Below are 25,288 nucleotides of genomic sequence, written 5' to 3' on the forward strand. Positions count from 1 at the left end.
TCACTAAAATGATAAATATTACCATAACTATACACGTATTATCATTATCATCATCATGAGCTCGTTATTTCTTGAAACGTCATGATGAGGCGAGAAGTTGCAAGGGATGCCTCGAAGTGCAGAAATTGTCACTACCGCTGAACTTTTTTTCGGGGGGGGGGAGGCTGCGAGACGGGGGTGTCAAGGGCAATGCTCCCCCCCCCCCCCCCCCCCCCCCCGCCGCTTAGACATGGAAGACTCCAGGGATGGAACCTTTGGAAATCCATTGGTGTTGTGATTTATTTTCCGATCTATTTACTTTTTTTACCGTTGAGCCCCCCCCCCCCAAAAAAAAAAAAAAAAAAAAAAAAACTAAACAAAAAAAAAAACAAAAACAAAAAAAAAAAAACCGTCCCCCTTACCCCGCCCCGGTTTCGTGGCCCCTGTTACTGGTTAGTTAGCAAGAAATTCTGATAGGCAGATGGGGGTGAAGATATGGAATGTAAGTTTTCTTAAAGTTGTCTCCCGCTGTCATGGCTGTAGGCTAAATTGAAGAAAAAAAAATGTTGCGATACACATTTCATTTGTACAGAGGGAGAAAACTGTGAACTTAAACTACCTCCCCATATAACATTATTCCTGTTTCTTGTAATATCAATGAAACTACTCTTTTTCTATTTTATTATATTTCTTTAACATTTTGAAAACTACAATCCTGGAGAGACTTGGAACTAGAAAAAGCACTGATATCAAACACGAGAAATAGTTTTGCCTCTGGTAAACACAAAGAGAGCTTATTTAAACACATACTCTAAATCTCTTTGTGCGGATATTATGAGTGTCAGATCAAGGCGGTTCTAGGCTCGCCATCTTGGCTAGATCATGGAGCTATTGTAGCTCCACGAGTCCCTGGTGAGATCTTGGACCTAAAAAAGCTTTTGTGGCTAGATGCTCAGATCGACAGGGCCCGAGGTGAGATCTGCCCCTCTCTCACTGGTCACCTCGTCCCTGGACACGGTGGACCTTCGCGATCGCCAGGATCAGTGTACAGTTGCCCTCCCTGGATGGCCATGCTTGAAATCGCGCGCGCGCAAGCATCATCCGGGGAATGTAGTTTCCAAGTGCAGTATAACAATACACTTACATGCGGCGCGTGTGTGCGTGGTTTCAATCTTTATGCCAGGGTCGCGCTGTCGGGGGAGAGAAACACCGCCATTTTGCCTCATCTTTATTCGACCGATAAGCAGCGATAACAATAGAAATACACATCATATTCTCGACTGAACCGTCACTAAAGTAACTAGGATGTCAAGTGATTCTAGATCGGAGCTTTTCACGGTATGTTTTTGTGACTGACCTTTATTGTTTTTCAGGGAGTGGTAGAGACCACACGTAGACGTGGACATCAGCCACACAAGAAAGCGAATGAATGGGACTGCGGAAACAGTGCCAAAGTAGAATAGCAACTTGCCCAATTGACAATGATTTCGTCATTTTCTGTCCACTTGTGATGTCATTTAAATAGACATTAATATGTATAGATCTTCTATAATACTTTGCAGATGTTATGTGTTTGGCTTGTAGCGGTGCGGTGTGTCCACAGTGTTCTGACACTTGTATTCTTTCACCGGTTTAATTTTTCTGCTTCTGACGTGCTGTGTATGTGTGCATCCTGTAAATTTACATCATACTGTAAAAGTGGAAATCTTTGCGGTGTCGAAATTCATTTCGCACAACCAGAAACTAGCGCGAAAATAAAAGCGCGCGAATGTTATTGCTTGCCATATGTTCCTGTGCGTGGTGTCTTGATTCCGCGGAATTAAAAACACGCGAAACTCTTCTTACCCGGCCAAGCGCAAAAAATTAGTCGCGCAAAAATATCCACTTTTACAGTACACGTGAAACTGTGCAGATCCAGACACCAGACAGTAGAACATTGTGAAACTGAAAGTATAATCTAGGAGTGGTGAGGACACAAAGTCACATCATCACATGTTGATAGGATATGTGGAGCGTCTAGACATGGTCATCATGTGATTTTTAGTTACCCCCTGCTTGTTCATGAAATACGGGCTATAAACTTATTCGGTGGTTGATTGACCAATGAGATTACAGAATTCACGATCACTAAAAAGATAATATTTATTATAGAATTATATAAAAAGTTGAAATGCTAGTATTTCAGTATGTGCAAATGTTGACTACTACCTAAGTTCTAACATAGTTATCAAATTTGGACATGCTACACAGTATATGCTGCTGTGTACACTTTGTAATTATTATTCACATGTTTTAATACTTTTAATATGACTTCACAAGCTTCAATGTATTTATAAAAGTTACAACTTGTACAACTTGCACTATTAACTACCCTGTACTTGCTGTAGAAATAAACAATGTAAGGCTAAATATTCTACATTTAATGAGTTTATGAAATTAAATGTCTTCACATGCTCCAGCTTCTCATAATGACATTAGGATTGATTCTTCTCTGGCTATGTAAGAATATATCAAAATGAATATTTTGTCATGAACATTGGTTTGGCTGCTGAAAGAGAATGCGTACTGAACATCAACACTGTCTGTACATGTAAATATTCATGTTACTTTTCATAGAATCAACTGATGGGAGCATGCATTGCTGAATTTAGTGACTGTGTTCTTTGCAATTTTAGTGCTTTCAAACAATGGATTAAAGCAGGAGTTTCTCCTCCCCCTCCAGCTCCCTTTGCTCTGTCATGGTCTAAAAAAGAAACATAGGTCTAGAAGCAATCTATGTTAATTGAAAGTGTAATGTCTTCTTATTGCAACAAAAATGAAAAATGTTGAGTACATGCTTATGGGGGCTTGTGCCGTATGAATGAATCTGTTGAAAAGAAAATAATAATAGTATAGACCTGTTATCTGTAAGTTCCAAAGTAGGAGGATCATAATGACATTATACAGAGGTCTGAAGCATGTGAGAATGCCATTCTCTGATTGAATGTCAATGTATCGTTTTAAGGTCATACAGTAAGTTTACCTGGTCTCAAACACTAGCATTGCTATGCCAGGCTGAGGGAAAGTGTGTCTAGACAAAAACTCAAGCATACAATATAGGATTGAGTGTATACAATGTACAGTATAGAAAATGTTATAAGCTTTTGAGATTTTGAAGTAAAAAGACCTTAACTCTCGGACTTTATACAATGCACTTGTTTGCTTCTGCTTTGAGCCAAAATTTTAGAAATGGACTGTTATGGCATCATGCAAACAAAAAGAACTCTGCTTTCCACCTGTATCATCTCTTTTTCCTTCCCATAAGATATACTGCACTGTATGTGCTAGATACATATTCACAAGTGGGTAATGCACCCTTAAAAATGTCACATTGTCATAAATTGTAGTTGTGCTCATACAAATGTGGTTTCAGTGTGCTCGTGTTTACACACGGCATTGTAAAATACTGTGGACTCCCTGTTAAAAAAAAAAAAAAAAAAAATCTTTGGGACCAGCAGTTTTCTTTCGTTTTATATCGAAATTTCATTATCAACCAAACAAATGAAAAAAAAAAGAAAAGAAAACAGAGCGGATAATGTTGCACCCTGAATTTTTACTTCATTGTAACCAGAATATTGTTATGAATACGATGTTTGTTATAATGGGAGTGCACTGTACAATTTTTATTGTTCTACCATCACATTCTATTCCTAATTTTTCATTGTGTGCATTATTGTTTATTTAAGGGTAAAACATAGTTCTGGTATGCCTGCAGAACTGTCAAATTTCGCTCCAAAACACATTTGCCTAAGAAATGTGTGGAATAACGCTGTAATAACAAGATATTTGTTGGGTAACAACAAAAATGCAAAATGTTAACCAAAAAGGATCGCCAGAGTCTTGATCTCAGAACTTATCCGATCTGGGTCAATAAAAGTCAGTATACCGACTTTTATTCCAGAAGGATCCAGGCTAACTCGGACTCGGGGACTACTCAGTCTCGCTTTGATGACAGGGAGCAAGTTGTCCCTCATTGTACAGTGTTGTACTACAACTTGTATGGGAGCACTTTACGTTCTGGCTGGTTGCAGTAATGGGCTGAGTTGATACAACGTGCGCATCAAAGAACCTATTTGGCAATGAATGGCATGCATACAAATTGAATGTGCACCTACGCTACTGTACGTGTGTATGTGTACAATACAGTGAAACCCCGTTATAACGAGTTCGGTTATAACGAGGAACCGCTTATAACGAGGTGATGGCGTCGGTCCTGTTTTCCTTTACATGTAAACCTATGGCGGAACGAGTCAGTTATAACGAGTTCGGTTATAACGAGGACAATGTTGGTGCATCATGATAAAGAAAAACATAAGCAATTTGATCGGATATAACGAGGTTACATTTTCTTGACTTGCCGCTTTCAAACACGCGACAAACGAAACATTGAAAACCAAATTCACGCTATCCAAGTCTCCTTCCCGTTTTGCAGAGTACCGTTCCTTCATGTTTTCTTCTGAACCATGCGATAAGACACAGGAATACCTTCCGATGTTCCTACTAAGTTATTGAATAAAATCATTCGATTCTCTTTTTCGCGAGATACACGTGCGTGATATTACGTCAGACCACACCGCAACGAGAAAAAAAATAAAGCATTCAAAAACTTTTCATGTAGCTACACTCGTGGCCAAAAATGGACTTTTACAATGCGTGAAAACGCATCATTATATCCTTTCCATTTTTAGTTCCGACTTCCAGTTGTTTTGCTGGCTAGTAAATATGAGTGTATATGATTAAAGTCGAAATAATTAATGAATTCATAGCGATCCCGCCGGGTGACAGTAGCGTAAAAATTGTTGAATAACGCATGTCAATCTACTTCATCGGGTCGGTGTTAAGAAAAAGAAACAAGCGCATTTAACAGTTTGAATACATCTGAGTTTGTTCATCATCATGTAACAAATGATAATGTAAATATGTGTGTATGATTAAAGCCGAAATGATTAATGAAATCATCGCGATCCAGTCCGATAGCGTAAAAATAGTTGAATAACGCATGTTAATCTACTTTCATTTGCATTGGTGTTCAGAAAAAGAAAAAAAAACTCATTTAACAGTCTGAATAGCTCGGGTTTGTTCATTATCAAGTACTCTCGTAACACTGCAATTCACTATGAAGATTTTTCTTTCTTTCAGAATGGTCTATGAGGTACAGATATTTCACAGATATGAAAAGGATCACAACCTTCCAAATTCAATCCTGTCGCATATTTTTGAAGAACGGATGTACAAAACGTGAAGAGATATTCGGAAGAAAATAAAGAACGCATCTTAAATCCCTACCGGCGCAACGATCATTATTGTATAAGATTACAGCCATGACAGTGGAAATGATTCATAAAATCATCGCATTTCCGCTGGGCACCAACAGGTACAGATTTGCGTACAAAGGATCACAACCTTTCAAATTCAATCCTGTCGCACATTTTTCAAGAATGGAAGTACAAAACGCGAAGAGATTTTCGGAAGAAAACAAAGAACGCATTTTTAATCCCTTCGGGCGCAACAATCATATAATTACAGCCAAAATAATTCATGAAATCATCACATTCCCGCTGGGCACCAACAGGTACAGCTTTGCGTAAAAAGGATCAATTCCAAATTCTATCCTGCCACATAATTTTTAAGAACGGAAGTACAAAACGCGAAAAGATTGTCGGAAGAAAATAAAGAACGCATTTTTCATCCCTTCGGGTGCAACGATCATACATTGTATAGGATTACAGCTGAAATGATTCATGAAATCATTGCATTCCTGTTGGGCACCAACAGCGTAAAATACTTCGCCAGTTACAGTAAACAACGTATGTGTGTTACTACTCTTATTTTCTTTGCGCTGGTGTTTAGAAAAAATATGCATTTTATACAATCTGATTTTTTGTTCATTGTCATTTTACACTGCATTTCACAAACGAAAAAACATTCTTTCAGAATAGTTCAATACAAGAGGAAGAGATAGGTGTAGAGAGAATCACGAATATGATCCTGCCAAGTAGGCCTACTTCTCAAGAACGTATGAACATATATTATGCGAAGAGATATTTGGAAGAAAAATAAAGAATTAACGCATTTCAATCCCTACTTTGTTCGTCTTTTTTTGTATCAATTCACAAATAATTTCCCTTAGATTCTCTCAATAACAATGATCCATAATTGTGTAATAACACCGCAAAGGATGTTCCTAAGCTTGATTGATGGGCATATGACGTCATGCTTATGTTTTTCTTTGTTTTTGATGCGTACGGTTATAACGAGGTACCGGTTATAACGAGGTAATATCGCCGGTCCCACGGACCTCGTTATAACGGGGTTTCACTGTATACTGATCGCGAACTGCGTGTAAATTGTCTGAAATAGGACCGAGTTGTCCCTGAGACCAAGTTAGCCTGGATCCTTCTGGAATAAAGTCGGTATACTGACTTTAGATCTCAAAATACTCCAAAAGGACTCATCATTCCGGCAAATCGCACCATCCAGGTAAGTTTCTTGGTAGACTATTTGGATATACAGTGTACGTGTACTGCAAGCAATTAGATGAAATGGTGCAAGACGGGTTCTTGAACCCGTACCAGAACTATGTTTTCACTTCAAATGGTCAAAATGATACATACATGCAAGGTATTTTGCAGGTTCAGAATAGCATGTGTATTACATTTGTAAATGTTACGGTGTAACCCTGTGGTGACTTGATCACTCAGACGTAATACACTGTAGGTTACAGTACAACCTAGGAACGATAATCAGAAAGGGGTGTTGTCATTGTGCACACAGAGCACTATGTACTGTATGTGCACATGATCTTGAATAATAGCTTGTATGCTGTAACCATAACATGTACACTACATTGTACAGTTATACTCACAAGAACTGCTGAATTAAAGAGAATAAATTACAATAGTTCCAATTGAAAATGAAATTCAAGAAACTTGAAATTAATAGGATGTATTGCAGGCTTATGGCAGCTTTTAAATGCTATTGAGCCAAACTCTGGTAAATTTTTGTGTTAAGTTGTACATGTACATTGTACATTGTACTTTTGTCTTTCTACTAGAAAGCAGATTTGCTTTTCAATGTCAGCTGCCTGTACAGTACAAACATAATATCTTAGAGATGCTGATTTCATAATTACAGTAGATTCATTTTACAGATGCCATACAACTGAAGTAGTCACTGATGTGACGTGTTAATCCAACTCACAAGGTATATGTGTACGTGTATATCGTCATTGACCTTCAAAATACAGTGAATTCCCCCAGTTTATATGATGTACATGTAATTGATTGGTGTCTTGTTTAAAGTCAACTGTTAATTGATTGTAACATTCCATGAGATGCATTCTCATTCAAATCCCAGTCTTGGACTGTAGTATTCAAAGACTTGGAACATAAACAATTCCAATTGATTGATACATCAGCAAACCAGTTTTGAATGCTACACTTTATTTGAATTGTCTTTTTTGTTGACTTTTCATTCATTTGTGTGTATCTAATGAAAGCAAATGTTACGAACACTTCTCCAACTGTAAATTATTTTTCTAATGCAAAATAAATGTTAATATCCTTGGACATCACTGCTTCTAAGGAATTTTTTGTACGGTGTCCTGCAAACCAAAGATCCTTTTCAAGGCCTCAACGAAGTGAGTCATCCAGCTGTGTTGTAGCAATGAAGACTTTCATCAAAAGTTACCAAACCATATGGATACACTTTTTAATTTTCTAGCATTTCTGCTGTATGTGCCATTATCTTTGCAATATTCTTGAATACGATCAGTACATGGACATGTAGGTTTCGTTTGTTCTGTACACCATTTGAGTTATTTTTTATGTTTGTATTTTTGGTGTATATAGAACATCATTGATTGAATCAAGTAAGATTTATAAAAATGCCCATGTCCTCTTTGAGACGACATTTTTGGTGCCACAGAGACCATAAGGCCTGAAGTAAAATTGGCATATTGAATACCTTTCAGTTTTTCGCGTCCGAAACTGTTGTGTTGCAAAGTAAATAGTTCATGCACAGAAATGCTTCAGCTTTGTTCATGAGCACATTCTTACAGTACTGCTCCTGTCCAAATGCTGGTAATGTACAATGGAACCTCGTTATGTAGAGGTCTGATATTTAAAAAAAAACAAAAAAAAAAACCAGCTCTTAAAACAAGGTGATTTTGCAGTTCCCAACTCTCATATTTCTTTGTTTTTGTATCCTGAGATAGTGACAAAACCTTGTATCGCGAAAAATCAGATATACAGTGTATAACAAGGTAATTGTCACATGGTTTTCAGGTCCTCATTATAACGAGGTTCCCCTGTACTAAACACATTCTGATCTATTTTCCTTCAGGAGCAGGAACGATTCCCATGACAACTTGTGGTCCATTTGCAGAGTTGCATTAGCAACCATATTAGAAACGGCTGACATGAAATAATATGTGGAGTATGTCTGTGTGTGTGTGTGTGTGTGTGTGTGTGTGTGTGTTTGTTAGTAGTGTGAGAATTGTCTTACGTGTGTGTGTGCTGTACTTTGTGTTTACCGAGTGCTGTAAGACATTGCACATTGTCACACTATGCCAACCTGTAATGGAAGATGGCATCCTTTGGAAAACAAAAAACAAAAAACAAAAACAAAAAACTGGCAAAGGTTCTGACAGCAAAACCATGAGACAACTTGAAGAGGAAATTGCATTGATTGAAGTTGTGAATCGATGAAAGTACCACATCAAATGAGACCAGAGAGAGAGAGAGAGAGAGAGAGAGAGAGAGAAAATGGGAAGAAACTCATTGAGCAGTGACAGAATATGGTCTTCATTCTTTCAAATGTACAGTAACTTGTATGTTCCATGCCAAGGACAGAGTGTTTCGTATGTGAGGAATGACCAACGTATAAACAATATGTAGATGGAGAGTAAGAGATTTGAAGCTGTGTCAGGAATGTGAAGTGAGACTACATGTACAATGAGTGTAATTTTGCATCTAGTATGTACAATGTATTATATGTTTGTTTCGTAATTTTTGTTTTCTTGATGAAATAATGCGCATTATGTTACTGTCTAATGATCCATTGCACTACGTATGTGTGGGACACCAAGACAATGTAGGTAATTACATATTTTTCTGTGTGATTACACTTCTATTGTCTGAAAGTCTTGTTTACTGGTTGAAAGAAATATGCATCCTCTAATTGTTTCCTTTAGAATTAAAACAGAATATACACAATCAGTGTCATTTGCTGACATTGCAAAGCCATTTTTGACAGAGTTCATGTTAATCTTGTGAGTATAAATACCTTGTAATATTGAAAAATAAGCAAAAGTATTAAGCATTAGCAAGGAAATGATGATCAGGATGACTACTAGTATTTTAAATGTATAAAGATGACAGCAAGATTCACTCAGAATGGCTTGCAATGACACATCCTTAAAACCAATAGTTTACTTTCGCAAATTGCGAGGCAATATCAAACAGTAATATGGGTATGTTAATACAGTAGTTATTATGGCTGTTCCATGCTCTGCATTGGGTAGAGAGAGAGAAAGAAAAAAAAAGTGTTTCATGCTGAAAATAAGATGTCAAAGGGTCATTCATATTCACAAGATTTCATTTAATTTCTTGTTCATATGAGTTCTTCTCAATTATACATACCTGGTATATGACATTTAATATGAGTATTTGCTTAATGCTTGGAGAATATTGACGTGCTCAAGGCTGTTGTAAGCAAAATCTTATTTTGGGGATGTTGAACAGCCAATGAATACTTACCGTACATTGTCAGCTGAAAAGAGCATAGGGGATAAAGCTGCAGATCGTTACTGTGTGCAGTACGTCCTTTTTAGGCAGTAATGTAATTGCAAGTTGTTGGTTATTCATTATGTTTTCTAAGATGTTGAAATCAGTCTCGTAATAATGGAATGTATTTTATCATTTTGATCTTGTACGATGCACATTTATGAATGTAGGTATGCAGCATAATAATGAAATATTTTAACATTGTAATCATGTATGGTGCACATTATGAATATGATACAGCAGACTAACAAATTGAGAATAAGTTTTGCTTTGCATTTATCTGTAATACATTGTTCCCTTGCAGTGAAAAACATACAATTTCATTGCTTCATATCCATGTACTTGCAATGAGTAGGAAAAAAGATACACTGTAGCTATTCTAATCAAATAATGTATCATGTTTTGATTCATTATTTTATCAGTAATTGTGATCAAAGAGTCTGATGAAAAAAAAAATAAGGTGATGTTGGTGTAATTTATTCAAATTAGAAGTGCATGTCAAGTGTGTAGACATGCATATTGTTGTTAAGTAGTCTGTATGAAATATTGATGCTGACTATTGTAACAAAATAGTTTTATAGATAAAGTCTTGGAAACAATACATTTTAAGTATAAGACTTTACAAATAGACTTGTAGAAAAAAAAAATACCAACATAAATGTTGATTAAAATTATATTTAATGCTAGTTGAAACTGACTTCCTTAAACCAGCTTATCATCAAAAGAGCATTAAAAGAACACAGACTTTACCATCTTTGTATGCATATTGCACTTTAAAATACATTTTTTGGTAGTATAATCCTACAGTATAGATTATAAAGGGAATTACAGCTTCATGTAATGTGATGATATGAAGTACACGCTGCTTTATCTACAGTTGTACTCGGCTCTATTTATTGATTATCTGTTATGTCATGTACATATAATTGTACATATTTGAATGATGTTTTCAAGATGATTAACTTAGCTGCCCATTTCATATTCCAGAATTTTTCTTCCTTTTTTTTATTTTGTTGTATGTTGACTTCCTCAAGTCCATATTATTTACAACTTGGTAATTTCATTATTTATATCAAAATAAATCATGTTTAAATTCTGTGCTCTTTCAAGATCTTATCACTGTGTCAATTATTGCTCGTTGTGTTTCTTATGTCCATACTTTACGTTTATGACACAAGAGCTTGGGTTTGCATGTGACTGCTATAATTTGAAAATGCTATTCATGATTTACCCAATAAGCAGTTTATTGAAGAGAAGATGAAATGACAGTACAGTCATTTGTTTCACAAGATTGATAATAGTGTTTCTCTGTCTCTGTTCATTCTTAACTACAAAACCAGATTAATTAAATTTTATCAGAGTCAGCCGTTGAAGTACTGTAACATTGTCTTCCATTTTGCTTGGCTTGGTTGAGCACCATGCTGATAGCATATAACTATACATGTAATTCAAATTCAGTGTTACTTTTTTTATATGTCAGAATTGTGCACACAAGCATAGCCCTGTAGATATTATTATTATTATTATTATTATTATTATTATTATTATTATTATTATTATTATTATTGTTGTTGTTGTTGATAGGTGTACTTTACTCATCTCAGTTGGTTCATTTGTGAAATGAATTCATTTAGTTAAAAACAGTTTTGGATACCATCCAAAGGCAAATTGCAAATGTCTAGCATCAATTAATCAAAACAATTTTCCAACAGTATCTCTCAAAATAAATGTGTGTTTGTGTTTGTGTGTGTGTGTGTGTCCCATTTGTGTACTTTGGCTTTAAATCTGTGTTAATTGATGGGTAATTTGATCAATACAACACTTTCAGTTGTATATACTTGTGCAGAATGTGATGTAGGTTTTGCAGACCAAATCATAAAGACTTTTACAGACGTGTCCTCGGTACCAGAATTGATATCCATTGGTCTTCAATTCGTTTACAGCCAAGGCTTCCATGTTAGTATGCCAAGCATTAGGTTTTGTATTTAACAGTGTTTTGTTATGATCCTTCATTATGCTTTCCACAAAAGCTTAAAGAATAACTTCCCAAAGGTGATTGGTACACAAGAAAAAAAAGTTTTACAAACTGCATTTTCTCTGGCAGACATTTGAAGAAACTGAATGCAACAGGGTGTGCCAATTGTCAAGCCAATACAGTGTTTTACCTTGTATGTAGAATACTTGAGGAATACCTTAGGAAAAGTTCATTGCAGGTAAACACATTTCCAAGTCCAGCAATGCCTTTTACTTAAGATAGGGTTGCTAAATGATGACACTCTTTGTCAAAAAATAAATAGATAAAAAGTAGGAAAAAAAAGAGAGATCAAGATACAAGTGTTATAAAGCAGAACCAATATGAGTGTCTTTCAAAAGGGGATGCTGCAAACTCACATTGTATAATTAAATGATGCTACCAAAACTTTGTTGTTTGCAAGTAGATGTTAATGGATGTGTACATTATGCTCAACGTGTTGCACACAACCCTGTATGCAAATTTCAAATGTGAAGAAATAGTTCAAAATCATATTGAACTTTATGGATTCATCAATATGGAAGCACTGCAGAAATGGGCTTTGGACACTCCACAGACAATTGTGTGTGTGAAGATCATGTGTGTAGTGCATATTCATGTAGTCCTACAAGGTACTGTATACGCCAAATATTTCGTGAGGTTTTTATTCTCGCGAATTTCGCGAGTCAGGTGCTATTCGCGAAATTAAAAACGCGAAAATATTGACTCTGATCCCGATGTGGATGTGACGTATGCGTGTACATTTCTTCATTCGGTACAGGACTCCACGATCGCGAATTCAACCACTTACGAAATCATCGGGAATTCCCGATTTGCGAAAATTTAGACTCCCAAAATATATGGCGTATACAGTAGATTCTTAACCTTTAGTCTCATATATGAAGTGTGATTCCTTGTGGAATGTGAGGATGGTGTGTGTGTTCCCCAAGCTCTTGTGCTATTTTTGAAATGCCAAACAATAGTGACAATGCTAACATAATATTTTCCCTTTCTTTTTCCATTTCCAACGTGATAGGGATGGGGCTATGTGCCTGAGAAAGTCAAGAAAGCCCAAAGGAAAATTGAAGTGTATTCTTTTGATACGGACGCATGGAATATTCTATTACGAGAAGCCCAGGTAAGAATTTATAGTAACGGAACCACACAAAGGCGCACACACAAACAGTGAAGGAACAATTAAAAAGAAAGGAAATAAAAGAATATGTATTTATCCTGAATAAAACACATTGAAACATATGTTTTCTGTGTTGTGTTTCTTTGCATTTGTGTGTCTCTTACTGCCTAATATACAAGGTTTTAAATTGAGCTACTGGTTTTATCACTATCAGTGGGTGTACATTGAGGTGAAGATGCAGCAATGTGACAGAAATAAGAAAGAAATAAATTTGTCATAAAAGAATATTACTTCTGTGTCGTTATTTGTGTTCTCTCATGTTGATATCAAGGTATAGTTGTATTAACACCTCTTTTTTTTTTTTGTAAATGACAAGTGACAATATATTTTCCTTTATAATGAAAATGTAAATATACATGTATGTAAGAGAAATGAAGTGGTACATATAATTTGAGACGTCATTGCCAATGTTTTAAATTTGTGTCCCTCTGTTCCTTCATTTTATTTGGTTTTGACTCCCTTACGTTTAATGTTACGTAAATTTGATTGTTAATTTTTGACGAAAATAATCTCTCACATGCTCTGTTTTGGTAATAATAAATTTGCTTATTTGAATGAAATACTAGGAATTTGTTTGTATAAACCCTGAAAAGTTATATGAAAAAAAAATCCATGAAAATCAGATGATAAGGGTATGTAAAAATAATTCTAATTTGCACAGCAATTACTTTAAGTTATTATTTAGTGGAGGTTTTTATTAGAAATTCAAACCACCCCAGATACGATGCAGGTCACACGAAGAGGAGAAATTGAAGATGGAAGAAATCTACACTGGATGTTTTATGATGATGCCCAAGAAATATCTCTAAAGATGATAAGCAAGCAAATATGTTATACAAATGTATCTGAGGAATTAGGTACATATACGAGTAAAAATATCCAGTAAATATTTTTTTTTTACATGTTTGATTTGCCACATTGTTTGCCTTGCAAGACAATATTTTCTTTTTACCTTCAAATAAGTGATGAATACAATGGGTAAATATCAATATTCTTGAATGGTATTAAAAGGAATAATTATTGATGACTCTATGACTTTGTTGTGCTTTTTAGAATGTGCTCACCTCTACATGTCTGTATTCAGTGTCAGTTGTTTAAGTGTGTGTTACACACTACTGAATGCTTTGACAGTGTCAAATGTATCTTGATACCAAGAGATTACACCTGCAATCACCCACTAAACATTGTTTCATGAATACAATGAATGTAGGATGCTATCTTACAGCCTCGTACATGAATGCATTCAAATACAAAGTGTAGTTACAATGAATCACCTGCATTGACACACGTGTTACACTTTGTGACAGATGAACACTTTACAGTTGCATGATATGCATTGCACATCCAAATAAAACCCTGACAACAAGCTTTAATCTTCCTTTGTTCAGATTCTTGTGCCTGTACCCTTTACCTTCCTTTCGTTATCTTTCATTATCTCTTTGATGTCTAGATGAGATATCCTTCCTGCTATTTCTGCTTTTTCTACTCTTCAACCGTCTTTGTCAACAAGCATTTCATTTCCATGGTGTAGATACATAGATAGAGACTGAAATAACTACACTTTATACTTGCACATTCAAACACAGCATGTTCAACACACAGTCAGCTACTTTAAAATTCTCTACTTGGCACATCTGACATGTGACAAGAAATTGAGCCACTCTTCAAAGGAGTACAACTATTCTTAAACCATTGCTCCTTTCCCCTCGATTCTGTTTTCCCTCGATGTCTGATTCTAGAACCAACCGGTGGAGAAGGCACGGACGCTGTATGAGCTTCTGGTGGCAACTTTCACAAACTCTGGGCGCTACTGGAAGACTTATGTGGAGCAAGAGGTTATTTTTGGTTCTCATTTGCTAAGTATTCTATTCATTAGTCATTATGGAGACTTGATTTGCAACTTTGAAAAATGTCCAACACATGGACTACTCTGAATTTCAGAGTTGTATTTTATAGCATTACATAAAATTCAGGAGTTTTGCTCATAATTGTAATTTCCTGCAGTCGGTGTCAGAGCATGGAAATGACCCAAATAAATAACTGGAGGAATTACTGCATTTCTTATTCTCAAGATACAATAAGCCACAAATACCTAGTGAGATGAGGAGCGGTAACAACAACAACAACAACATGGTACAGTGGACTCTCTGTGACGAAGTCCTTGGGATTGGCAGTTTTCTTTGTTATATCAAAATTTCGGTATAACCAAACAAACAATAAAAAAACAGCGGATAATGTTGCGGCCTGAAATTTTACTTCCTTGTAACGGGAATTTCGTTATGACCGTGTTCGTTATAACGTGAGCACGCTGTACATGAATAAGGTCAGACGACACTCAGACACTAGAATCCACAGTAATGGAGGAAAGCCGTACCAGTTCAAAGTTTGTCTAAAAAGAAAGAGTAAGATTTTACTATTACAACAGTGAAAATTTGATCAAAATCTGATAAGATATTTATTCTGCAACAAAATGGGGGAAGTAATGAACTTGCTAATTCTCACAAAATGGTTATATTATGCCCAAGTCACAAATCCAAATAAAAAATATATATCTGACTGGTTATTATTGTGAAGTTATTCAGTCAGGAACAACATTATACATGTATTTTACACCTCTATTGCAGAAAATCTTTTATTAGTCTCTTTTTTTTGGGGGGGGGGAACAGGGCAAGGGGAAGGGACACAATTTTCAATAGAAAAATTGTGGGGTGATGACACAGGTCACTCACATATTCAAATAAATTGTTTGAGAACTGTTTTGCAAAAATGAGCATGTCTCAAAATTTCTTAACATTACCTATAGCTGGACTTTAATTAAATTTCACTGTTGTGCTTTTACAATCAGAGTCTTTCTTTTCAGAGTAGCTTTTTGCTGTTGTAGAATTTCCCTCTCACAAAAAGTTTGGTTAGCATTGTGGCACTAGATTTTATTTTAATTTATTTTGCTCTGCTTTGTAAAACTGTCTGTCTTGGGCTTGCTGTGGTAATACAGTGGAAACTCGATATAACGAGATGGTCGGGACCGAGTCATTTTCCTCGTTATAGCCGATATCTCGTTATATCAGTATAGGCATAAAAGAAGGCATAAAATAACGACATTAATTTGCACATGTGGGACTACCCATCATATTTCAATCAATACTGATAACTTGATATTGTGTGTGAGGGAATTACTCACCTTTATGGGTAAGAAGATGTTTTTCGCCAAGGAAATCCAATATCAAGAATGTGTTAATCTTATTAATTGTAGATGTTTGAATTTGTAAATTTATATAGCTTGCGATTGTATCAAGATCGTCTGTGGATTGGTATGTGGTTATCGTATGGGTGTGTGTTGTGTGGAAAGCTTATGGTCTGCACAATGCTGTGTGTGTATGTGATACATTCTGTATGTACATTATGACTGTGTGTAATTGTGTGTGAAGACGGGGAATTCCCTAAGTAGAAGGCCAATCACAGCATCAGATTGCCTCACACCTGCTAAACGTCATGATGATGTCATGTATACATATGGCCGTCCCACCACATTTTCTGCATGTATCAGTGTGCGTGCACACACACACTTCACACGTACAACATGCAGTGCTAGCTGGAGTGCACTGAAGAAAATGATTATGTGTGTACAAGACAGTTTTTGGCGCATCAAGCTTTACAATCTCGGAAGATGATAGCACAGGCGAAGTAAAGCTTTACCGAAGGCATTTTGCTTTACCTCGCTATAGCAGGTTTGATTTACTATGTTTTTCTTTGTTTGGAAGTCACAAAATTTATCTCGTTATAGCAGTTATTTCGTTATAGCCGATCTCGCTATAAGAGTAGCATTTTACATAGACTTGTGTGGAAGGAAATTTGGGACCGAGAAAATTTCCTCGTTATAACCGATATCTCGTTATAGCAGTGTTCGTTATACCGAGTTTCCCCTGTACTATGGGTCGGTCAAATATTACTTGGAGGTTAGATGAAGATCATGTGACAGTGGACTATGATGTTATATTATTATGGTCTACAGAAATACTGGTTGGTGATTGGTAAGAATGCAATCATATAAATAATGCAGCGAAGGTCTGGTAATATAATAATTCCAGAATTTGACTCACTGTCAATGGGAATAGAGTGGGTATTTATGTAGACCTTATGATATAACAAACATTACTTTGTCTATTATTGTAATACAACATTTGACAGTTCCTAGGGAGTTATATTTTTTGCTAAAGACAATATTTTCCCTTAAGTAGCACTGCACGCCTCAGGGAAATATAATCTCTTGGGCAAAATATAACTCCATCCGGGATGTCAAATGTTATATGACACCTGTAAAGGGCAATATCTTTGTAATATCTTCTCATGAGTCAGACATAATTCTCCCATGGGGAAACAATTTTGTTCAAACAAATGTCACATTATCCAACAAAGGAAGATGGGTTTAGGTTTGACAAAGAGAAAGTGAAGATCTACCAAGTCTCATGTCTATGTCGTGAGTCTCACTCCCAAGCGACCCATCTCATGCTCACCCACCCAGCAATCATTTTCTCATGCCTCCCAGAAAAACAGCAAAACAAACATAAATCAATAAATAAACATAGGTCATGCCCACTAATGCTAAACTGAGTGTAAAGTAACTTTTTCCTTTTTCTGTTTTGATGGCTAGAAGATGTTACATATGTGGCTGTGTCTTATTACGATTGTTTATTATTCGAAATAAATAATCCAAAGAGGTCTCCAAAGTATTGTGTCATCTAGGGACCCTACTAAGTCACACCAGTCATACATTCTAAACTCATTCACCATTGACCAAAATTTACTCAAAATAAGTAGCCAATGTGATGTCTTTCATGATAGTCTTTCATTCATTTTAGATTCAAACAGATTAAAGATATATGCAAGCATAATTTTGTTACAGGTATGTGCCAAATTGCACAATTTCTCATCCCAAAGCAAGAAAACTCCCTACTGGTGGGGGGGGGGGGGGGGGAAGGGACGCCCCTCCCACATCCTGTTCTCTGTCCTCAGTCTTCAGTTGTAAAGGAATACATATTTTAATGTGTTTGCACACTTGTACAAATAGAAAGAAAGAGAAAAAATAGAAGGAAAAGAACAACAACACATCAAGTCTGGGACCACTGCCCATTCTTATAACTCATCACTTGTTTTCAAAGTCGAAAACTAAATACACCTAGTAAGAGCTATCTTAGAAACACAGTACAGGGTGCTACATAACTATTGTTTTATCACTTGCCTGATCGGGCAAGCAGATATTCAAATTGTTGCAGAACACTTGCCGAAACATGAATTGTACTTGCCTGAAAAGAAAGTCCAAAATCTAAGAAAATTATGTAAGTCCAGGGCTTATCATTTGAATATACAGCACACATTGATTCACGCACTTTGACACAATAAAGTAACAAACTTGGTTCTATCGAGTATCGGTGTTGCTTTGCTTTGGGGCTTCTTCATATAAGTGTTGGAAAGTTTTGAAATAAAATTAAAGTGTGTTGCATTACTTACTGTCATTATCTTTGGGTCTCTGTGTGGTTGACTTTGTGAATTTGTAGTGAGGAATATACATAAAAAAAGGTGGCTTCACAACTTTTTGCTTGCCCAGTTCAGGCAAGCATTTTTTTTTAATGTCAATGTTCCAAAACACTTGCCCGACTTTGATTTTAACTTGCCTCGGGCAATCAGGCAAATGCTTATCTAGCACCTTGAAGTATACATTAGGAGCCCTGGAATGTTTTTCAGGGTGGGCAGGCTGTGGGATTAGGGGGGGGGGGGGGGGGAGATCAAGGTCAATGCCCCCATCCATTTTGGGAAATTCATGGGTGTGGTGTTTTTTCCCTATTTTTTTTTCTGCAGAGCCAAAAAAGTAGTGCCCCCCCCCCCATTCTGCGGCCACAGTACAGCACAAGTGTAGCTGTGAGGCTAAACCATGGGGAATTTTTGCGAAATATGTTTGCTATGCTTTTATATAACGTATTGAGAGCATGCTCTGAAGAAAATCTCAATCTCAATCAAAAAGACAAAAAATATTTGTATTTTAATATGCAAATATGCTGTATTAAAATAACTGAATGTATTTGTTTAATGATTCATGGATTTGTTGGATTTTGATATTCACTTTCAATTGTTCATTAATATATCAATGAATTATTATTCATTTATTTTCTCTACAAACTTATTTGTTTATTAAGCTCAATTGTCTATTGATGTTAATGTTTCATTTATTCATGTGTCATCAGAACATACATGCAAAAATGTTAATTTCATCATAGCAATGTCGTCCAGCGGCTATTCCCGGAAAAAAATATTAAAGTGTCTCTCTAAATTGCTGTCGAGTTTTACTGAGGATCAAATTTGTGGTACTTCCACCTTTTCACCTGCAGATGAAGAGTAAGAACTATGAGAGAGTGGAAAAGGTTAGTAAAATTCTTTTTCATTTCATACTTGTGTCCTTTGCTCACTCTGAATGCTTCACATGAACATTTTTATTTGGAGTGTTAGGTACATTGGAAAGTAATCCAGTCCAACACTTGTTGCAATGATGTGAAGTTAAGAGTTTAATTGAGCTTTGAGTTGCATCTACTTGTGCTTGATACCACACACTAAGAACCACTACATCTATATGGTTATTATGTTCAAAAAATAACATGACAAAGGTCAAATATTTCACTCTTAAGTCTTTTAGTCTGAGGCAGAGTGATGATTGCGGTAATAAGAGCCAGGCTATGTACTGAGCATGTCACAACCTCTGGAAAATATGCAATGTAATTATGACGTTGTTTAATGTGAAGGTGTCGGGTAAATAAGCTTAGGATAGAAATTAGCAGTGATATAAAGGCCAAAGTACATTGTATGTTGATGGTAAGAATATAAAATGAACAGATTTTAGTGGCATGAATGTAGGGCTAGACTTATCCTCATATGTTCACAAAACAAAAGGTGTCATGAATGGAAATCTTTTAATATTTATAAAAGATTATACATTTATCTTGATATAAGCTTAAGACTGACAGTTGTGTTTTATTCACAAGAAAAAAAAAGCAGCAAGGATGTTTCAGAATTTTAAAACTTTGATCTCTAGAGGTGACTTTGATATGATTGTATATTGTAAAATGAATGATGTCCATGTAGCTGGAGTTTATGTTCTTGGACTGCAAGGAAAGACTCAATGGTAATTTTATGCCTAGTTGGAAATATAGAAATCAAGCACTATATGGAACTGGCTGCATGAAACTCCTTCAAATATAACAACCTATAAATCTTGTAAGTCTCGGTCTCAATTGCTGGTTGTGATTGGTCTTGCTTCCCAGCTGTTTCAACGATGCCTGATGAAGGTGATGAACATCGACCTGTGGAAGTGCTACCTGTCCTACGTCAAAGAGACCAAAGGGAGTCTATCATCCTACAGGGAGAAGATGGCACAGGCATACGACTTTGCCCTGGACAAGATGGGGATGGACATCTTCTCTTACCCCATCTGGAATGACTACATTCAGTTCCTGAAGGGGGTGTAAGTATGCCAGTTGGCTGGTATCACTGATGCTCAATTACTTTTAGTCAGTTAATTATGACTTTGTCAAGGTTTGAATGCTCCATGTTTATGAGTGTGCGGTTTGTGTACTGTAAAAGTGGTTTCTTTCGCGGTGGTTTTATTTTCGCGCTTTGAGGTTAGACCGCGAATTTAACATCATGCGAAAATGTTTTGAACTCGCCGCTTGTTACAACGCTATTGCGCACATGCACACACGAAGATTCCGCGCATTGAGTGTATTGATAGTCAACATACACACAGCGATACCGCGCAATGTAGGTACAAGCATGTCATAAAGTACTCGAGAGAGATGGAATTTCAGATAAGCCCGCATTTAGTTTTGATTTCTATTGAATAAATAAAGAATAATTTGATTTTAGTTTGAGTTTTCATGTGCAAAATAAAGCAGTTTTTGCCGACTGTGAATTCACAGATTTTGCCGACCGCGAATTTAAACACACGCGAAAAAGTTGGCACCGATGGAAACCGCGAAAGAAACCACTTTTACAGTAGTTGGTTTTGTGTTTGTTTGTTTGTTTGTTTGTTTGTTTGTTTGTTTGCATGTGTGTGGATGTGTGTGCAGAGTGTGCGACTAGCTTTGTATGGGTCACAGAAGTCCATGTTAACTAGAGGCATAGACAATGAAGAAGTGTGTGAGACAAATAAAGCAGAAAGAATTCACTCCAGAAATGGGGGGGGGGGGGGGGGTATCAGAGTGACATATTGTATTGTCTTTGCAGAGGAACCTGCTAGTTTATTATATTTCTTTTTTTTGATTCATTTTGTATAGAATTCAAAGTATTTAGCTATTACTTTTATTTATCTATTTTATATTATTATTATTATTTTTTTTTTTTTTTTGGGGGGGGGGGGGGGGGAGGAGATGTATGAAAAGACTTTGCATTTGTGGTGTGCTCTGAATCAAGTGGCATGAACCACAACTGCTATGTACTGTATGCCAAACTGGAGCACGAAATAATTTGGTATACATTGATAGTGGTAACTAAACACAAACTGATGAGTCTTTAAGGTATAAACATATAATCAAAAGTGATATGGACCTGTACTTGTGTGTTCCAGTGAAGCCGTGGGTTCCTACGCAGAGAATCAGAGGATCACAGCAGTGAGAAGAGTTTTTCAGAGAGGCATCGTCAACCCCATGTCAAACATTGAAGCTCTCTGGAAGGACTACAACAACTATGAGAATGTAAGTGATATGTATCACATACACTATTCAGCTGGCTGTATGCTGTATAACCTCACAGGATCACAGCTTTCCCAGTGTTTAACCCGTTGAGGACGAGTCCCGAGTATACTTGGGCAGGTGTCTATGGGAAATGTGCGTTGTAGCAAAATCAGTCCATCCTCAACAGGTTAATTGCATTTATGTGATTCATTCATCCCCCTGGTAAACTTGTATTATTTTGGACACATTCAAATTCAACTCTCATTGTTGTTGTTTTTTTTAACCAGTGCATACAAAATTTCTGTTACCTGTTTGTATAATGTACATATTATATGTATCATAGGTAATTTGTCTAGTTTACTAGTGAGACTGCCTAGCTGTCAACACCCTCCCCCCCCCCAAAAAAAAAAGAAGAGAAAATGAGAGAAAGAAAACAAACTAAGGTCGAATTGATTAATGCAGATTAGATGAAACAACAAATGAAAAAAAAAAAATTTTTTTCTTGTTTTTGTACTCTTTGCAAATAACCACAGGTAAGCATACATTTGTATTGCTAATGTTACAGTGTGCAAAAAAACCAAACCAACAGTGTAGTCCAGTGGAACTGTTTCAAACATCAGTACAGTGGTGAAATACTTTCACCCATAATTACCGATATGCTATTTTGTATTTTTCTTTTGATCTTATCATCATCTTGTCATCCTCTTTTATCTCCTCACTCAGGGCATCAATCCAATGATTGCCAAGAAGATGGTGGAAGACAGGAGCAGAGATTACATGAATGCCAGGAGGGTGGCCAAGGTAATATAATGGTGAAAAGAGCATCTCATGAGGTCATAATTGATTCTAAGAATCAAAACACCAGAACAGGTCACTTTGAGGAAAAAAAAAACCATGGATCCAGATGGGAAAATAGACATAAGTGATATGCCTCAGAGTTAATGCAAAATTGCAACTGATTGACAAATTGCCCTACATCACCCTAGATAAAAAACAACAACAACAACACCGCTCAATTCAGTGCTTATTTACGTCGATGTAGGGCAATTTGTCAATCAGTTGCAATGAAAACATCTCAACGGAAGAATTTCATGAATTTGATTAATGCAAAATATTGGCATGAAAGAAATCAGGGTACCTGGTAGGCCTATGTGTGTCTGTTGCACTGTGCTCACATAAATTGACCTTAATCCCAAGTACACACTTTGACGATGAGTCTCCTTGTGACCATTGTGTGTACTCTGGTCCTACCTCCACACCACTCAGGAGTACGAAGCCATCACCAAAGGTCTCAACCGCAACACCCCGTCCGTCCCACCGACTGGCACCGCCGAGGAGGCACGGCAGATTGAGCTATGGAAGAAGTATGTCAACTGGGAGAAGCAGAACCCACTGAGGACAGAGGACCAGATGCTCATTACTAAGAGAGGTAACATTTTTTAGATCTGGATGATGACACTTTTTATGATGTTGACTTGAAGGGTGGATTAGTCAGTGACAATACTCAATGCCTGGAAGTGAGGCTATAGGGACCCCTCTCCCTTCCTCCACAAAACACACATGCACAGCTACTCTATCCTTATCAGTAATTTTCCAACTCTTGTGTGAATAGATTTAGAAGCATATAAAACAGAACCTTTATGTTTTCAACAAAGCATACTTGTAACATTACCAATACAGTATATGTAACATAATGTTACCTTCTCACCATTTGAGGACATAAATCAATCTTTCAAATAGTGGATTCCTGTCAATCCTATTGATATGTTTCTGTGTGTATGTAAAATAAAGTGTAGCTTCTTCTTACATAATATATTGCCCATCTTCAACTCTCTTTCTGTCACCCTCCAGTGATGTTTGCCTATGAGCAGTGTCTGCTCTGCTTGGGGCATCACCCTGATGTATGGTACGAGTTTGCCCTCTACCTGGAGAACGCCAGCAGGATATTCACAGAGAAGGGGGTAAGTAACTCATGGAATGGGGAAAAATATTGGTGTATAGTCTTATATATAGCCTTTAGCCTCTACGGTTTTCTCAAGACTGAACTCTATATTCTTTTGGTTACAGGGTACACTGTAAGCACACACGTTGAGTACACCACTGTGGCTGTCCAAAGAATGCTCTAATGGGCTTTGTATTCCTTGATGTAAAGGCTGGGTGTGTTCATGGATTATATGCATTAGGCGAAGAATTTGACAGATGTTTGTCTTATCACAAATGTTTGCTGTATTTGCCAATTAATGTCCAGTGTGTGATGAGGCAGCTTCCGTTTAGCCCTTTGTGTCAGGGACTTATGGACAATGTGTACTACTATGTGGTTTTCTGTGCCAATCACCTAGCAGTATTCAGAGCCCAAATAGGGTTAAAGACCTAATAAAATGCTTGCAAAATGTTTTAATATGCAAAAGAAATGTAAAATATATGTCATGATTATCAAAGTAAATATGTTGTCAGTGTCGTTCCGGTTTTTATTGCTTCTAGAAACTCCCCCAAATATCACATTTTTGGAGGACCCCGTTGCAGCTTTTGCGAAAAAGATAGTCACGTGACCAACACCCCTGAACCGATTGATGACGTATAAGCACGGAGTTGTGCTCAGTTAGCAGACGCCGCTCAGCACAAGCACTCAGATTACTAGCTTGGTACACGCGCGTACACGATAGCTAGCCCGGCCAGGCCCGGGCCCCGCGGGATGTGCGCTCCCGGTCGACCCACTGACTGTCGACATGTACGCACCACGTACATTATCACTAAGTTAGCTTGCACAGATACCTGGTACTTCGAGCATAATGTCTTCCCTTATATGGGTAAACTTCGACATTGATGATGATGATGATGAAGACTGCAGCTCTGACGATAGCGGAGAAGAAGAGGAGGCACATGAAGTTGAAGGGGAAGATAGGGAGGGAGAGGCAGCCGATGAACCAGAACGTTATCGTGGGGCTGCACCTTACCGATATTGAACCAGCTGCATCTCCCCCGCTGCCAGTGCAAGAGCGTATGAACATGGCACCAAGCCCGAGAATAGACCTCACGGAAACGATCGCCTGGGAAATACAGTGGTATGTCTGGTATGCCCCCATATAGTTTAACGTTAGAAAGGATATACTGTATTCTACATGATTGACATTGTAAGTTGTAACTGTTTGTCTAGTAAGTAGATTAGAAGAACAGGCCCAGCTCGCTCACAAAGTGAGCGGCTACTCCGGCCGCAGCAAGCAAGCGGGAGCGTCCCGGCCGTGGCCTGGCCCGTCGGCCGGCGCTTACAAGTTAAACTACCAGTAGTAGTCTAGCAGTAGATCTAGTAGCAATCTACTAGTAGTTATAGTAGTCTACTATTAGTAGAAGTCTACTAGTACTAGGCCTACTACTAGTAGTAGTACTATTACCACTACGGCACTAGGTCTAGCAGACTAGTAAGTAGTAATAGCACAATCTTTGGTAGTACTACAGAGGCTTCACTCTAACGCCTAACGGTTAGGGGGATATGTTGTTACGGGGTGGGTCGTGGCTCAAAAAAAAAAAGAAAAAAAAAAGGCCTAACCAGTTTTCCATAGTCAGTTTC

At 37.1% G+C, this 25,288-nt stretch overlaps 1 protein-coding gene across 1 annotated transcript in view; it reads left to right on the plus strand.

Annotated features, from left to right (window-relative positions):
• Window positions 1-1,177: 1,177 nt before the first annotated feature.
• LOC139739633 (cleavage stimulation factor subunit 3-like) overlaps window positions 1,178-25,288 on the plus strand; it is a 38,208-nt gene continuing 14,097 nt past the window's right edge. The window contains exons 1-9 of the mRNA XM_071650243.1: window positions 1,178-1,317; window positions 12,851-12,952; window positions 14,749-14,844; window positions 19,390-19,422; window positions 20,317-20,516; window positions 21,618-21,744; window positions 22,447-22,524; window positions 22,990-23,152; window positions 23,575-23,684. Of these exons, the coding sequence (XP_071506344.1) occupies window positions 1,285-1,317; window positions 12,851-12,952; window positions 14,749-14,844; window positions 19,390-19,422; window positions 20,317-20,516; window positions 21,618-21,744; window positions 22,447-22,524; window positions 22,990-23,152; window positions 23,575-23,684 (942 nt within the window). The 5' untranslated portion in view covers window positions 1,178-1,284. The remainder of the gene's footprint in view (window positions 1,318-12,850; window positions 12,953-14,748; window positions 14,845-19,389; window positions 19,423-20,316; window positions 20,517-21,617; window positions 21,745-22,446; window positions 22,525-22,989; window positions 23,153-23,574; window positions 23,685-25,288) is intronic.

This window comes from Diadema antillarum, unplaced genomic scaffold, assembly GCF_040938485.1.
Source record: "Diadema antillarum isolate AM-2024a unplaced genomic scaffold, OU_Dant_1.0 seq00000809_RagTag, whole genome shotgun sequence".
In the NCBI taxonomy this organism is placed as follows: Eukaryota; Metazoa; Echinodermata; class Echinoidea; order Diadematoida; family Diadematidae; genus Diadema; species Diadema antillarum.